The sequence below is a fragment of the Lonchura striata genome, chromosome 2 (assembly GCF_050655825.1).
Source record: "Lonchura striata isolate lonStrDom1 chromosome 2, ASM5065582v1, whole genome shotgun sequence".
Lineage (NCBI taxonomy): Eukaryota > Metazoa > Chordata > Aves > Passeriformes > Estrildidae > Lonchura > Lonchura striata.
Genome location: NC_140704.1, coordinates 22,924,377 through 22,940,029, shown reverse-complemented (window position 1 = coordinate 22,940,029; position 15,653 = coordinate 22,924,377). Strand labels below are relative to the sequence as shown.

Here is a 15,653-nt window from a genome sequence, read left to right as displayed (position 1 = left end):
CGTCAATAAAACCATCATATATATGAAGCAAATTAGATAGAGATCCATGATGAGAACAACAAACCAAATAAACAGGAGAAGAAAGAAGACTTACCAGCAGCACTAGACCACACCTTCTCCTGCATCTTCACCTCTGAAATATTTTTTTAGTGCAAATGCCAAAAATCAGATTTACCCCTTAGCACAGCTGTTGTTTGAAATTTTCTGCCACCTACCCATTTCCCCCCTCATTTCACCACAGGTCTTGGCATCACAGCAGAAGGTCACAAGCACAGCATATGAAGCCCTGGCTCCTGGGAAGGAAAGGGAAGAATGTAGCTTTGGCTGCTCCCTGACAGCAGGCAGTTACAGCATTAGAAACTGAGAAGGAAGGTCTGGGGGTGGATGGAAAGCCTATTATCCTCAGAAAGCAAAAATAAATAATATGGCAGCCTGCCACAAGTCTCTGGGTCCACGGTGCCCACAGCTCTTGCAGCCAGAAACATTTCTCTTTCCTCCAAGAAAAAAGATTTGAAGCTGCCTTAGCTACCTATCAGCTCTGGTCCTAAGCTCTGGCCTCACTTTGCCTGGATCTAGAAAGTGTGGACAGCAAGGGCTTTTTACCCTGACTCAGTAACAGGCCATCAAGGCTGTCCCAGGACAAACACACAGAGTCTGCTCTGCTGCTCCAGCCCCAGCTGCCACTGTACACAGCAACAACAGCTTCTGCTCTCCCTGGAAAATGAGGTATTTACAGCTTATTACAAAAATAACTACTTTATGAAGTACTTTATAAAGACCTGCAAGCTTACTCCAGTTTGAGTAGTTTGGGGTTCACTTTCCAGGTTCCCACTTCCTTTTTTCCATTTTCTCACAACATTGTCACTGAAGTCATCTTCCTTTCTTGATGTTTAATACAACTAGAGTCCTCCAAGAAGCCCACTATTGTCCTTCCTGAGGGGTAAAAGAACCAATTCTTCAGATTTCAAAGGCTGCTATCAGAAAGGAACAGGCTGCACCTGGAGTAACAGCAACCTCCCACAGGTATATGGGAAAGAAATGTCTTTTCTTTCCATGTTCAGCGCAGACAGAGTGTTAGAGGGGTCTGTGGACCTATGTTTGGGATAAAGTGGTTTTCTTTACCAGCAACAGCCTCTGATAACCAGCACCCAGACAGCTTCTAGCCCTTCTCTAGAGCCTGCAGAAGGGCTGCTGTGGAGGGCAGGAGCTGCCTTGGAGGTGACCGGGCAGCTCCTATAACTCACCCCAAATGGCTCCAATGTTCCTTAAAGCCAGGCAACCAAAGGGAGCCAGCCTATATAACTAGAGGCATTCTCAGAGGAATTTTGCTAATGACTTCACCAAGCTTCACCAACAATATAATACCAGTTCTTTGGGCACTGAGATAAATTCTTATATCAGCATCTCTAAGAACTGATACTCTGTGGAACATTTACATGAGAAAACATTGCAGTTATCCATGTAAGCAATCTTTTATGCTATTCAATTTTCATATGAATTTTATACAGTACATTATAAAGAAACCCTTATGGGATTCTTACTGTGAATCAAAAAGAACCTATTTTTTTTCCAACTTGTCAACATTGTTTTAGAAATTTTAACAGTACGCTATACAGGAATAACCTTGTCCTTCATAACATACCCGTCATGCTCTCCACAGAAAAATCTATATGGAAATGTATGGAAACATCCTCTCAATACTTAGCTGCAGTTTTAAACTGCAACTCTTTTGAGTATAATTCCCTTTATTTTAATCCTCAAGTCTCTTTGCTCCTGCTATCTATTATTAATCATGCTATGTATCTAGAAGGATGAATGATTAAATCACTCTGACTCGATTATTTTACTACACATCAGAAGACTTAATATTAACAAAATTCCAAAAGCTTAAGGCAGGACTTTTACCATAATACAGACCTCCTGCAGATCCTTACTCATACAGAGATACCCTAAGACAACAAAAAGCAGATGGGAAAAGCTTCAGGGTCAGTGTTATTTGAGAGACTAAAGGAAAGACATTTTCATGAAGATGTCATGCTGGTTTTCCTCTTCAAAAGCCCATTCCCACAGATGAGAAAGAGCAACTCTCATACTACAGAAACAAGTATTAAAGTACTAAGTTCCTAATGCTCCTTGTCACTCACCTTGCAACACTGGAACTTGTTGGTAGTGTTACTGCAGTTTAAAGATTTGTTTTTTTTTTTAAAGGACTAAATTACCAAAAAATGGGGCAGGGATTGGGATGGAGGGGAAGAATCTATTCAATCTTTTCTAAATTTTTCTATTTAGAAAATTATCAATCATCAAGCTTTCCTATCCTTGCAAATTATACTCAAGCTAACAACACTTCTAGACCTGTCGTTCCATACTTTGAAATTGTACTTTGCACTGTGTGCCTGCTGTGTAGGTACTTAAACCAGGCAGTTGCCTGCATAGTTTATACATCCTGTCTGGGAGTCACAGCGCAGAGAAAAAGGCAGTATACATACTAAAAAGAATGGCATATAATTAAAGGTCCTTGCACTTACAAGAACTGCACAATCCAAAACAGAGACCAAACAGGTTTTCAAACTTCACATTCACCCTCTTCAAGCAGCTTATTTCTGATGCAGGTCAGATGAAAAGGAAAGGCAGCTGCATGGAAGATTCACAAATAAGAAATTCCCTGAGAAGCAAACCCCAGCAGCAGGTAGATCATCTCAGAGGTGAAGCAGGCCCAGGGCCCTACTAGTAACTTGGCCAGTTTCTCTCACAGCCTCAGAAGTGTTTCTACTGTGTCACATGCTAATCAAATCTAAATATTTTATTCTTGAGACACATGACCTGATGATATTCTCAGTGCATTGAATGGTGATATCACCTCAAAGCTATGTAAATCTTTCATCTGAAAATACCTAATAACAAGTATAACTATGTATTTTTCAACCCAGAAAGCAAAAGACTATTTTAATGAAATAATATGTAAGAGTAATTGTGCTGTGATCAGAATTAAGGTCCACATTGTTCTTGGAGGTGACAGAATATTAGATTTCTAGGGCCTCTTTTCAGAGAATATGAAACAAGACAGGAAAAGAGTAAATCCTTCCTGGAAAGTCCCACACAGAAGGTGGGACTCACCTCCTACCAGATTAATATCAGCTATTTAGGGACATGGTGCTGGAGTTTTTTAAGTATGATAATCTGCATGCAAACATAATTGATTAACCAGTCTTGATTTATATCAGCATATACAGTAAATAAATACCAATCTCCAATCATTGAGAAACAAAACAAAACAAGCATGGTATTTTAGCGAGTCACAGAACCACACAAGGAGGAGAATTTACCTCGTTCAATCTGCCAGATTGCTCAAGGTTAGTCCAGTAAGAGAAGCAGAGATTTCAATAACATCTCTGAGCCGCTCCAGTGCTGAAGTACTTTCAAACCAAAGATTTCCTTCCTTATAGCCAGCTGTGTTTCAGCTTATGACCATTATCCCTCATCCTCCCACTGTGACCCAAGTAAAAAGCACCACCATGCTCTTGGTAACCAGCTCTTAAGGCACTGGAGGACTGCAGAGCTCCTCATTCCATTACAGAAGGCAATCCCATGGATCAAACACGATTTGCCTTGACTAAAACTGCCAAACACTTTCTTCACACCTACAAGAAGCCTCACTCCGTTATTTTCTATGGGACAGTCGTTGACAGAGCTGCAGTACTCCAGACCTTCCTTCCTGCCCTTCTTGCAAATGGATAAAACAACAACCTTTCTCCAGTTATTGGGAACATCCCTCAATCTACAGTCTGTCAAAGATCACAGAAAGCAGCCTGACAATGACATCAGTTGGCTTTCCCAGTACACTCAGGCACGTGGTGTGATTCTTGGGTTTGTCCTGGGCAAGGCCAGAAGTTGGACTCTATGATGCTTACAGGCCTCTTCCTGAGGTCAGACTGACAGGCCTGTAGTTCCCCAGATCCTCATTCCAACCCTTCTTGTAGATGGGTTTCACGTTTGCTAACCTCCAATCATCTGGGACTTCCCTAGCTAATCAGGAGCATAGATAAATTATGGAGAGTGGCTTGATGAGCTGCCAGCTCCTTCAAAACTCTCATATGAATCCCATCTGGACCCATAGACTTGTGAGTCAGAACGGCACAGGAGGTCACTAACTACTTCCTCCTGGATTGCAGGGGCTCTGTTCTGCTCCCTGTCCCTGCCTACCAGCCCAGGGGGTTGGTGCCCCTGAGGATTACTAGTCTTTCTGTTGAAGGCTGAATTTCTTATGACATTACTCATTAGAGGTTTAAAATACTTTATTTCTACTTAAGACTGACATATGGAGGAGAAATAAACAAACTCATAGACAGCCAAATTCACACCACAGGATCAAAAACAATTCTTCCACTTCATTCTGTAAGAACTCTAATATACTTTCCTCTGGAATTTTAATTAGATTTTAAAAAGAACGCAGGTATGGTGTTCAAGGACTATTTTTCAAGCAACAATTACTCAAGATGTATTCTCCTCTATTATATCTTCTCAGTAAAGCCATTTCTTATAGCTCATCCATTTTTAATTTGATAAAGCCTCTATTTTCTGTTCTGCCTTTTCATTTGACCGCTGAGTCTTCTCATAAATGTTCATTTCCTAGCAGCTAGAGCACAATGAACAGAAAAGCAAACCACTGTTCATCTGAACAAAGACACTCCCACACAGTGAAGTATGTATGTCTGGGAGCCCTGCTATAGAAAAACACATGCCCACAGTTATTCAAAGATTCCACTTCAGCCGCAGTGCAATGCACTGGCAGACATGAATAGCCTTTCTTTTACCTTGTTTATTCAAGAACTATGATCCACTAGCCTGCTTTTAAGTATTTGATATCCTACAGTGAAGAGATTAAATAAGCCTGACACCAAATGAAAAACTGCAGACATGGTGCTGGTTTTTTTGGTAAATTTATGAAACCAAAATCTGAAGGTCTTGTCCTTAGAGACTAAAGGGCCTTTGCTCTAGGATTTTACATTTACTATGCTAGCAAAGTCAATCCTATCTCTAACAGACACTGATTTCTTGATAGGTTCTCTCCTGTCTTGAGTGCATTTGAAAGCAAAGCAACAATCTTCCTAATTTTCACACTGCTCCTCACATAATTAATCAAGTATACAATCTAAACTGACTTCCCTTCCAAGCACATTATTGCAAATCAGTCATTTGTGGGAGAAAAACATAAAGAGAAATAGGACTGTATTTTACATCTTGTTTAAGAAGAGTCTTTCATACTGGGAAGGTGGAAGATGGCCTATAAAAATACAGCATTTAAATAAGTAAATATGCACAGGGGTGCATGAAGAGCACACAGGTGTGCTCTCATTTCTCATGCTCCCAATGAAAGAGGTCATGACCTTTCAGACTTTAACCTCAACACTTCTAATTTTTCATCTTGGTTCTCAGAAGAGAAATTTATCTCATCTGGTTTTCAGTTTTATGAGGTCATGAGCCATGAAAGAAAATCTAGCTTTAACAAAACAAAAGGAGATATATAATCTTCTGTCCATGTATAAGAGTAGATTACACAGATGTTTCTGTTATGTCAAGGTAAACTTAAAAGGGAAAAAATATCTTCTGCACAACATTATACATTCATGTCTGTACCACTGTGTATTTCTTTCTGGTTGTACTTAAATATTTCTAGTCTCTCTATCAAAATCATGCACAATGGTCAACCTTAAAGTCCTGCCAACACAAAGCTGTGAAAATCCTGCCTTTTGTGTCATCACTGGGCTATTTAGCCTGGTGCTACAATGAGGCAACAATTTCATTAGAGGTGATAGACAGTGACATTTCCAACTACAGCAAGGTAGGAACAATTGTCCCACCCTGTCCTCTGCTCTGTGGCAACACCAGGCAACACAACCAAACAGAATCAACTTGTGTCTGAGTCAGACTTTTCATTCATCGGTTCCCACCTCCAGCAATGCATTTAATAGTGCTGGTAAAAGGCAGGTTGGTTTTTTTTGTTTTGTTTTTTTGTTTTTTTCTTAAAAACACAGCAAAAAATTTGCAGCCTCCCTCTCCACAGCTACACAAGCCATAGAGCTTCACCAACCCACCCCCACACCAGAGGAAACATTTTACATACAAAAGAGTTTGTGCGATCTTTTATGGTTTCCAGCATCCACCAAAGCTAGAGAACCATTGTTACAATCTCCTGAAAAATTTATAATACGAGGATACTTGGAAGTCAGATTAGTTCATAAGGTTCTATACATATAAATGATACAACAAAACTATTAAACAGCACAACACCTTCAACAGAGAGTTAACTCATATTTCACTGCAAGAACACTGCATGATACACCTGTTTCATATCCTTAAGAGATGAAGCCTCATAGTGAAATGCAACATGCAGGAATGGGTTTTTAAGCATTTATTTCAAAAAACAGCAAGTTTTGAAAAATGACAGCAAAGAATCATGCAAACCAGGAGACAAGTGCTTCTAATACTATTTCTCTAATTGCCTTACAATTCAAAGGCCAATCAAGTCCTTGTGGACTGTGTCCACCTTAAGTCCTGTTCCCTTCTAGCAAATACACACTGAGCTGTTAATTGCAGTAACACTAATTAAAAGACAAAACCTCATGACTACATTAAAAGTGAAATTGCCAATTAGCACACAAGGCTTCCTCATTACTGCTGCTGCATGAAATGTGAAGCATGATGTGGATAGCAGTCATAAAATAAAAGACATTTTTTAAAAGCCAGTAGGTCACATTTTCAGCTTACTTCAAAAGTACTGCTGGAATCAGTAACTGAGAAGCTGACCTACAGGAAAGAAAGAAATTCCTACAACCTTTTGAGAAAACCAATAAAGAAAAATATCACCATTTTCCACATCTGCATTCACAATGGTTTTCAGAGAAAAGAGTACTTGCCTTGGTGTAGCCACTACAAAATGCTTAAAAATTTAAAAATAGGCCAAAGGCTAAGATTTCAGGGGATAATTTATCCTGACTTTATACTCCATGTAAGGCTTCCCCAGAAAGAACTAATGGAAACTGAAAGCAATCCAAGTGATCCTAGTGTCCTTTATTCTACAGAAGGAACACTTATTCTTGTGTCCTTCAGTCTATTTCAATGACCATTTAATGAAAGTTAATCCAGACCTCACAACCCTAGAGCGGCTTCCATGAAGTGATTGTGCTTTTCATACAATCTGTATTTCCTCAGGTCTCTCTCTATCTTTTTTCTTTTTTTTTTTTTTTTTAATGTTTTCTTTAATTCTAATTCACAGGTCTCATGGTAAATAAAATGGAAACACTTTCAGCATAATCTTCCTTGAGAGAACTGGAGTAGGTATTTGTTTTTCACTTGCTCCCTTTTAATCAAGCATTTTGTTGACCATAATCAATTTCTTAACTCAGGAGAAAAATGTGCAATTATCTACAATGAAGAAGGTGTGTCTAAGGAATAGGGTGGGGGGAAGAGAAATCAATGGAACCATCTGTCTGACAATCCTACAACATTATAAGATACTTGTAATTAACTGCTTGCCTACCAAAGTCTGCCAGCTTTAACTCCCCCGTGTCACTGATCAGAAGGTTCTGTGGTTTCAGGTCCCTGTGCAAAATGTAACGCTGGTGGATGTAAGACAGTCCTCGCAGCAACTGAAATAAAAATAACTGAAAAAGAGGGGGACAAAAAATGACCTCTGTTAATATTTTGCATATAACCACAGGTGATTTCTTCACGATATGCAGGGTGCTTGCACATTGAGGCAACATTGTGTCAGAATTCCTCCCAAACTGGCTAATTCCCACCCAAATTTAACACAATGAAATTTCCACCTGAAATATACTTACTTTGCAAGGACTAAACCCAGCCTCCAAGCCCTACTATGTCAAAGATTCAATTTGACTTCTTTAAAAAGAATGAGAGCAATACAACCATGTGCAGAAAGCTTGGTTTCTACCAAATTATAATTATATTCCATTTACCCATATGGCCTTAGAGATTAGGTGGTAGCCTGAAGACAGATGTGTATCTTCACTAATTATAGGAAACAACAGCACAGGGTGGATAGGGATGGGGAGATAAGGCTGGGGGATGGAACACTGAAGCTAAAACAAAGAAAAAATTAATAGTATAACAGTAATGCCCATGTACCCAAGGAAATCTGCAAGTAAAATATATTTTATCCTTCAACGTCTATTTTAATGGGAGTTTCTTATGTATTTTTCATTAGGAAATAATAACCCTCACTAAAGACAACTTTTGAAACCTACTTGCAATAGTCTTTAAGGTAATTTTAGATAGAAACCTAATTCACCATCTCCTGGTTTCTTAGAGTCCTTTCCTGGACAATATAAATGCTTACTCCTAAATTTAAGCATTACTATTGTGTACTCTGTAATTTACAATTATGAACAAAGAGCTGGATGAAGAAGATCCTTTGTCCTCCCCTTTTCATCTCCCACATGCATCATTCTCCCACATCTTTCAGACACTTGCTGTGAAGGGCTGTGTTAACAGTCATGGGTTTTGTCAATACAAAGGGTGAATGAACTCCCAGGAGTTTTCTTTGCAGTTATGAAGAACCTATCTCAATGTAGAGAGACCCTTCCTTTCGCCTGATATATTTTAAGAAATACTTCAGTTTCTAAATGTGAACACAAAAATCTCCTCCAAGCTAAACATGGAGGATGCAAAAGCAGGTATGGACTTCGTGCCTCACAGCTCAGAGGACAGCAGAACATGCTCTCTAGGAAGATGTGGGAACCACACCAAAGATTGGGAAAAGTCAACGCAGGCACACGAGAATTTCTAATTAACTTGCAACACAAGCATCCTATTCAGTGATTACCGAAGTGAAGAGACATTATAAAAAGGGTTACAAAATCTGATTATAGAAGAGAATAAAGGCTGACATGAAAGAAACAGAAATGTCATGTTACTGAAGGTGAAATGAATTTAATTGCATTTCAATTTTTCCCTGAGTGCAGACACAATGCACTCTATGTTTAGCTATTTAGCCAGGGCACAAAGAGCCATATCAATCACCTTCTTGCCAGGGTAGGGTCTAACAATGTACTGAGGAAACCGAAGAGCAAAAGACAGAAACAAAGAATAGCAGGAAAGTCGTAAGTAACATGCACATTCCTTTTTGAATTGTGGTTAAAGTGGAATTCATGGTACATAAAAACTATTTTAATAAGAGCAAGAAGCAGAAATGGCTTTCATTACAGTCTGAAAATATCAATTTAATTCTATTAAATTGCTTCAAAAAAATACATTTTTTAAAATAAAAAGATGGGCAAAATAACCAGTTTGCCAGGCTAAATCAATGGCATTTAACTTCAAACACTGTTTTTAAATATGCAAAGAAATTTCAATTATCATGGTAGCTTACAGCACTGTAATCTTTATAATAACTCAAAATATATGTATTAATGTCTTTCATTTGGCTTTGGTTGAAAGAGTCAAGTGATTTGACATAAAGCGCTAAAAAAAATGCCAAACAACTTCACAGCTAAACAGACTAAACATCTGCTCTTGAGGACAGCTTTGGAATGTAGTTTTATTCCAAATTTGTAGACATGCTGTACTCATTAAGTACTTCCTCAAAAGTCAATTAATTCACTCACACCTCCTTGGAGGAAACTCATGGAAGAGAAGGGAAAAAAAAAACTTCCTGAATTCATTATAGGGTAACTCAGATATTGTTTTTCTGCATTCTCTTTTTCTCTTTCCCTTTGTTTTTACATGGCAATATTAAATGTGAAAAGATTTACGTTAATACAAGCCTAACATCTGGCAGCAAAGGGGAACTGGGAGTGACTGGGAGGGAACTGGGAGGGAACTGGGAGGGAACTGGGAGGGATTGGGAGGGAACTGGGAGGGAACTGGGAGGGAACTGGGAGGGAACTGCAAAGCACTGGCCCTTTGTGATTGCTTGGGACAAGAAAACACCAAGGGAGGCCTCTCCAACTGTTTCCCAGCCCGCAAAAAGAAAAGATGAATTGAACACTTCTGCCCTCTCACAGTCAAGTTCACTCTCCTGATCTTGAGGAAAGCCTTCTCCAAGAAACCCATTTTCTTTCCAGATTGTCTGCATTAACTTCTCAAGGACAAAAATGAATCCTAGATGAGGTACCATCAATTCTTAGCCATATACCCCATCTGAAACCGACATACCTCCTATCATGGTCATACTCTCATCTTACTTGATCCTTCACCACCTCACTCAATTCCAGTCATGAAACCTCAGCCTGGGGTTTTTTCAGGAGGTTTTGAACAAGCAACAGAACGGCCATTTCCCATGGCCCCAGGATGAGAGTGGAGTCAATGGCAAATTCAACATGTATTTCTACACGTCAGTTGTGATGGTAAAATCACCACAGATTTGTAGCTCTTCAGCCCTTATGTTGGTAATTTTAATATTTGCATGGTCATACACAAGGCTGTATAGGTATTGAATAGCTGGCAATAAATAAACTAAGACATCATTTGTGTACAGTTTCTAGCTTATTAGTAAGAACAAAGGTTTTGATAATAAAATTAGGCTCACAAAATGCCAAAGGTCATTGTGGTGAGAGTTGAAAAAGACAGAAAACAGGACAGAAGTCAGGTTTTCAGCAAAGCTTAATGTTAGGAAGCTCGACACTTGAAATTCAGACAAAAAAAAAACAAACTAACACTTGTGGCTTCAAGTCTCGCTTATTTCTTTCAGTCATAAAAATATACCTTTTTTACCCAACTGTTATGCAGCTCTCACTTTAATGAGCAACATATTTTAATGAAGACTTTTCACACTGTCAGCAAGAAAATGCATGCAGGTCAAAGCTAATTCAAGGTTTATGGACTGTGATATTAAAAGAACATTAGCAGTTCTTAAAACTTACACAAGAAAGCCCTCAAAGGAGCGAATTAGCACCTACATAATGTAATGCCTGGATAACCATTTGAGCTATATGCGACATTTGACCAAATGCCCATAGTTGTTTTAAAATAAAGTATTTTTGAGAGGCTTGTAGCTAGCTCTGTGGATGAACAGCCCAGCTTTCCTTGTGCTTTAATAAGTCTGGGTGAGTGCACAACCTAGAGCCTTACATGCAGGCATACAATGGCTGCCTGGTGGCCAGCCTGCTGCAGAATGCTTCACTATCTGTTGGCCTCTGAACGAGCTTCTAAGTTAGACACTGACACAGGCTATGCAAAACATATCTAAAGAGCGGGATTGAGAACAGCTGACACTGTCTGACTTAGGTTCAGAAAGCTCTTTCCAGTCTGAGGATGAAGGAGAATACTCACATGCAAGTAATCTGTGTAAAGTATTCAGATGACTCCATCCAGTTGACCTCTATTGTCAGAGATGGTAGAGAGTTTCTGGCAAAGGACATTGGGGTAAGGGAAAAGCAGAAATTCACAGCATGCCTAGGGAGATTCTCCAGAAAATGTACCATTTCCACTCAGCTTCTGCTGAGGCATGGAGGACCCCAATGACAGAAAGGATGCTTGCCAAGAGGACAGAATAATGATGCTTGTGGGAGCCTTTTTTAAAGACTTTTCGTGATAGCAAGGAGGAATTTCTAAACTATTTTCTTCATTTGAGCTCACTTAATTCATGTTGTATTTTGGGAATAGAGGACCTGGCCCAGGATACAAAAGTAGAAAGCTACACAGAACTAGAAAGCTACAAAGAACTTTTTAGTTTACAGAAGATGCACAAAACTCCTGGTTCTGTTCTCTTCATAGCAAAAGTCTGCAAAAAGGCTGAGATTATCTGGAATAGGAGTTAACATTATTTCAGAAGAAAGCTGAAAGCAAATCTGAATTAATGTGTCTTTCCTTTAGCAAGCTCATACTGCTCTGTTAGAATAGCTACTTTTGAAAAATAATACACAATACCACAGAGGCTTTATTATCAGCCATCACTGATTACACAAATGTTCCTGTTTGCCCTATATATCAAAGCACACTGTCTGAGTATCACACAGTCATCTGAATTCCCAAGTGCATATTCAGCCTCAATAAAATCGTATTTAGTCTTATTAGGCCATCAAATCTAAAAATATCAGTAAAAGAAACCAAACTTATGATATCCCATCTCATGCTTGCAACCAGTGAAGTTCTCCCTATCATCCAGCAGACAGTACAGACTTCTGTACATTATTGGCTATTTTAAAAACAAAAGGAGGCAATAAATCACTACAGTGCTATCTCACAGCCTTGGAAATAAACACAACCAAAAACAATACTCACTTCCATTTGGGTTCACTAGACTGTTCAGGAATCTTAGAATTGTTTTACATTAGAAAAAAACTGCCTGGTAATATGCACTATTACAGAAGCAATGAGAAATGTCCCTCTGTGACTTCTGCTGGCATGTCAAAACCTCATCAAGCATAATTTTTTTTATCACTCTTGGTTTGCTATTCATTTCCCTCTTCTCAACCAGGATAATAACCATGAGATAAAATCCAACTTTTCACTTCTAACTATGACCTGGGGAAATACTGCACTTTTTAGGTCAAAGCTTCATAGACTGTTGCTTAAATTGTCAGAAGAAGTTCCAGGAACAAAGTATTGACTTAAGACAAATTTGCATCCCTATGAATAAGGAAAATCTGAATAAAAAATTATTATATATTTTAATCTGCAGGATTTTCAAGATCATAATATTTATCTCATAAAAAGGCTTCTCCTATCTGCCTTCCCTGGAATCAACTGAGTTCTCTCCAAAAGAATTTTAAAACAATCCACTCCAATCTACTCCACTCCAATGCTTTTATAAAGGCTTCTAACTTGCTCCTGCATTCCTTACACAAGAGTTTAGAGTTTTACCAAGGCAATGTCAAACAGAAATACATATGATACAGCCACTGGAAATGTTCTTTGCATCATCACTTAAATAATGTATACATACAGATTGTTCCACTTATTTCCAGCAGAAATGCAAAGAAATGAGATTGGAATGTGTTAATTCACTAACTTCTATTCTCTTTGATGCTATTTTAATCATTTTTTGTCCCCTCTGGGTACTACTACAGTAGTTTGCAATGAGGAAGGTGTGCTTAATTAACTGAGTATAAAGACACTCCCTTATGATTAGTTATAGTCGTCTTCTAAGGTTCAGTAAGTGGAAGACTCAGGTTTTTACTTCTGAATGGCAAAAGTAAAAATAAATTCAATTCAATTGAATCTGCTTTTTTACCATCCATTAGCACACTTCCATGCTGAAGTAGGTCAGAGTGGCAATTATTGCCTCACTGATTTTAAAAATCTTTATGTGTTCTCCCTACAATACACGTTTTCTTGCCCTATGTGAATCATAAAGATCATACAGAAAATAAATTACAAGTGCACTTATGAAAGTGACATTCTTCTAGCATGAATTTTAACATACTAATGAAGTTTCTGCATTAACTGTTCATAGTTGTGCACATTATCAAACCATTAGGTGACAAGACTGACATGAAGTAGAGTGAAATGCTGATGCCATATTTAATGTCTGATAACTAAAAACCCTAATTTAAATAATCAATTTTCAATGACACATGTAAAAGACGACCTTAATTTGGTATAACATTATTTTGTCTGCTGCACACCTGCTTGTTCACTGAATGAGGAATGAAAAATAGCACCTTCTCAACCACATTAAACAGCGTCACTTCCTACTTAACAGATCTGCTGAAATACACTTTTAATTCAACTCCACATCAGCAGCATGACCAATTTTAGTGAGTAGGAGAGAGATTTCGAAAGCATGACATTAGTTTTGATTTGCTTCCAGCAACAATAGATAAATTTAAAAGGACTACCCACAGTAGGTTTTCACCTCAAAGTCAAAGACTGTTTTCTTCAAACCCTAGTGAGTCAGTGACATGAAAATTCATCATAGCTGGATCTACTACCACAGTTTAATTGTCTACTTCCTGTGCATCTACGTCTACAGCACTCAACCTCCTGGTTGGACACCTCTAGTTACACGCAGGTGCTCGCACACCACAGCTTCCCCCCGACCATGTAACATGTCTTCATCACATGGGGATGCAGGACTGCCCATGTAATCCAACATATGCCTCCCCACAGGAAAGGGGGAACACAAACCTCCTGTTCATGCCACAGATGTTGATACAATCACCCCATGGAAAGAAAACGGAAACATGCTAGGGAAGCCTACATTGTTAACACAACTGCAACCTGAAACCTATTTTTATCCTCTTTTCAGATATTATGCTTTTCTAACAAGCACATGGGTTTGTATCTTATTATTAATAAATGTAGCTACTGCTTAGCAAGAGGCAGTGTGCAATGCCCTGCTCCTGCCAAAGTTCAAGTAGCTTCACTTAAGTGCAGTAAGCCTCATATGGATACGACACAGGAGCTGCCTAATCCTTGCATGTTCTGAATGCTTCCCTACCCTTTGTGCTTCAGACCTCCCTAAAGCTGTAATCAGTTCAGTGATAAATATTAATGCTTACAGAAGACATCAGATGACAATTACCCTATGGCTTCAACTCAGATTATTAATTTTCACACTAGTCATTAAATGCCAAAATTACTCATCTGACAAAAACAGATTCAACATTAAAAACTGCAACCGTTTGTTAAGGACAATGTTCACAGTGCTCCAGTGTAGTGAGGAATGCATGAATACCATAAATTACTAAGTTCCAGAGATTTCAGATAATATCATTTAACAACCAGTGTATTTCAACATTTTTAATCCAATGTTATGGAGGCCATCATTAAACTCTTGGTTTAATAAATACAGTATTTTTTTCATATCTGGCGTTTTTTAACTATATAGTTGTTGTAAAGTTGACTGAGCTCTTCTTGAACATTTAGCACAGAAAAATGTTGCAGCATCTCATTATGTGTCACTAATTATTATCTAATAAATTCCTTTTAAAATATCTTTTTAAAGTTTTTAGACAAACTAATTATATTTTTTGCTGAAACATAAGCATATTTTTACAGAGATTATTGGGCTGCCCTAGGAATCTTAGTGCCCAAATCCCAACCCAACATTTTGCCATAATCCTGACTCAGTATTGCAATGACAAAAAACATTTCAAAATATTCTGGTGGGGGTAGGGCTCAGTGAGTAGAGGTTTTGCTTCAAAAATATCCATCCACTATGCCCAGAAGACTGCTGTACCCTGTTTCCTATGAGAAAGGAAGGCTCAAAATTGAGATAGGCAAGAGCTGAAGTCTTGAAGGCTCCTGGGAGAAGGCTGAATATTCTTGTTGCCTGCATGCAAAGCTCAACAAGAGGGTCTGCCTATTTCTTCTTAGCATTTTTTGGCCCTAGGAAGTGAAAAGGTGCCCAGGGAGAACAAATCAGTGCAGCAATATCAGACAGAATAAGAACAAACTGAAAGTTCCTTCCCCCTCTGGTCATAGCAGACTACAGGAGGCTTCCAAGTTGCTTGAAGTAAAAGATTTTGAGAGCAATTAAGAGACAGGGACAGTTTTTGTCTGGTTGACAACCAGTCTGTTGTCATTCAGACTGGTTTTCCTGGATTAGGGAACAGGGGTTCAGATGCAAGTGCCTTTTTATATTGCCAAAGATGAGGTTTTTTTCTGTCAAATGCTCATGCAAATCAACATTACCTCTAACACTGCAAGTAGAAGAAAAAATGCAGAGAGAAAAAATTGTGGACGTT

At 38.6% G+C, this 15,653-nt stretch overlaps 1 protein-coding gene across 8 annotated transcripts in view; it reads right to left on the bottom strand.

The window, feature by feature from the left end:
• CDK14 (cyclin dependent kinase 14) overlaps window positions 1–15,653 on the bottom strand; it is a 314,718-nt gene that overhangs the window by 145,040 nt on the left and 154,025 nt on the right. For all 8 annotated transcript variants that reach the window (XM_085573088.1, XM_085573092.1, XM_085573090.1 and 5 more), the window contains one exon: window positions 7,541–7,664. In XM_085573088.1, coding sequence (XP_085429214.1) covers window positions 7,541–7,664 — 124 coding nt within the window. The remainder of the gene's footprint in view (window positions 1–7,540; window positions 7,665–15,653) is intronic.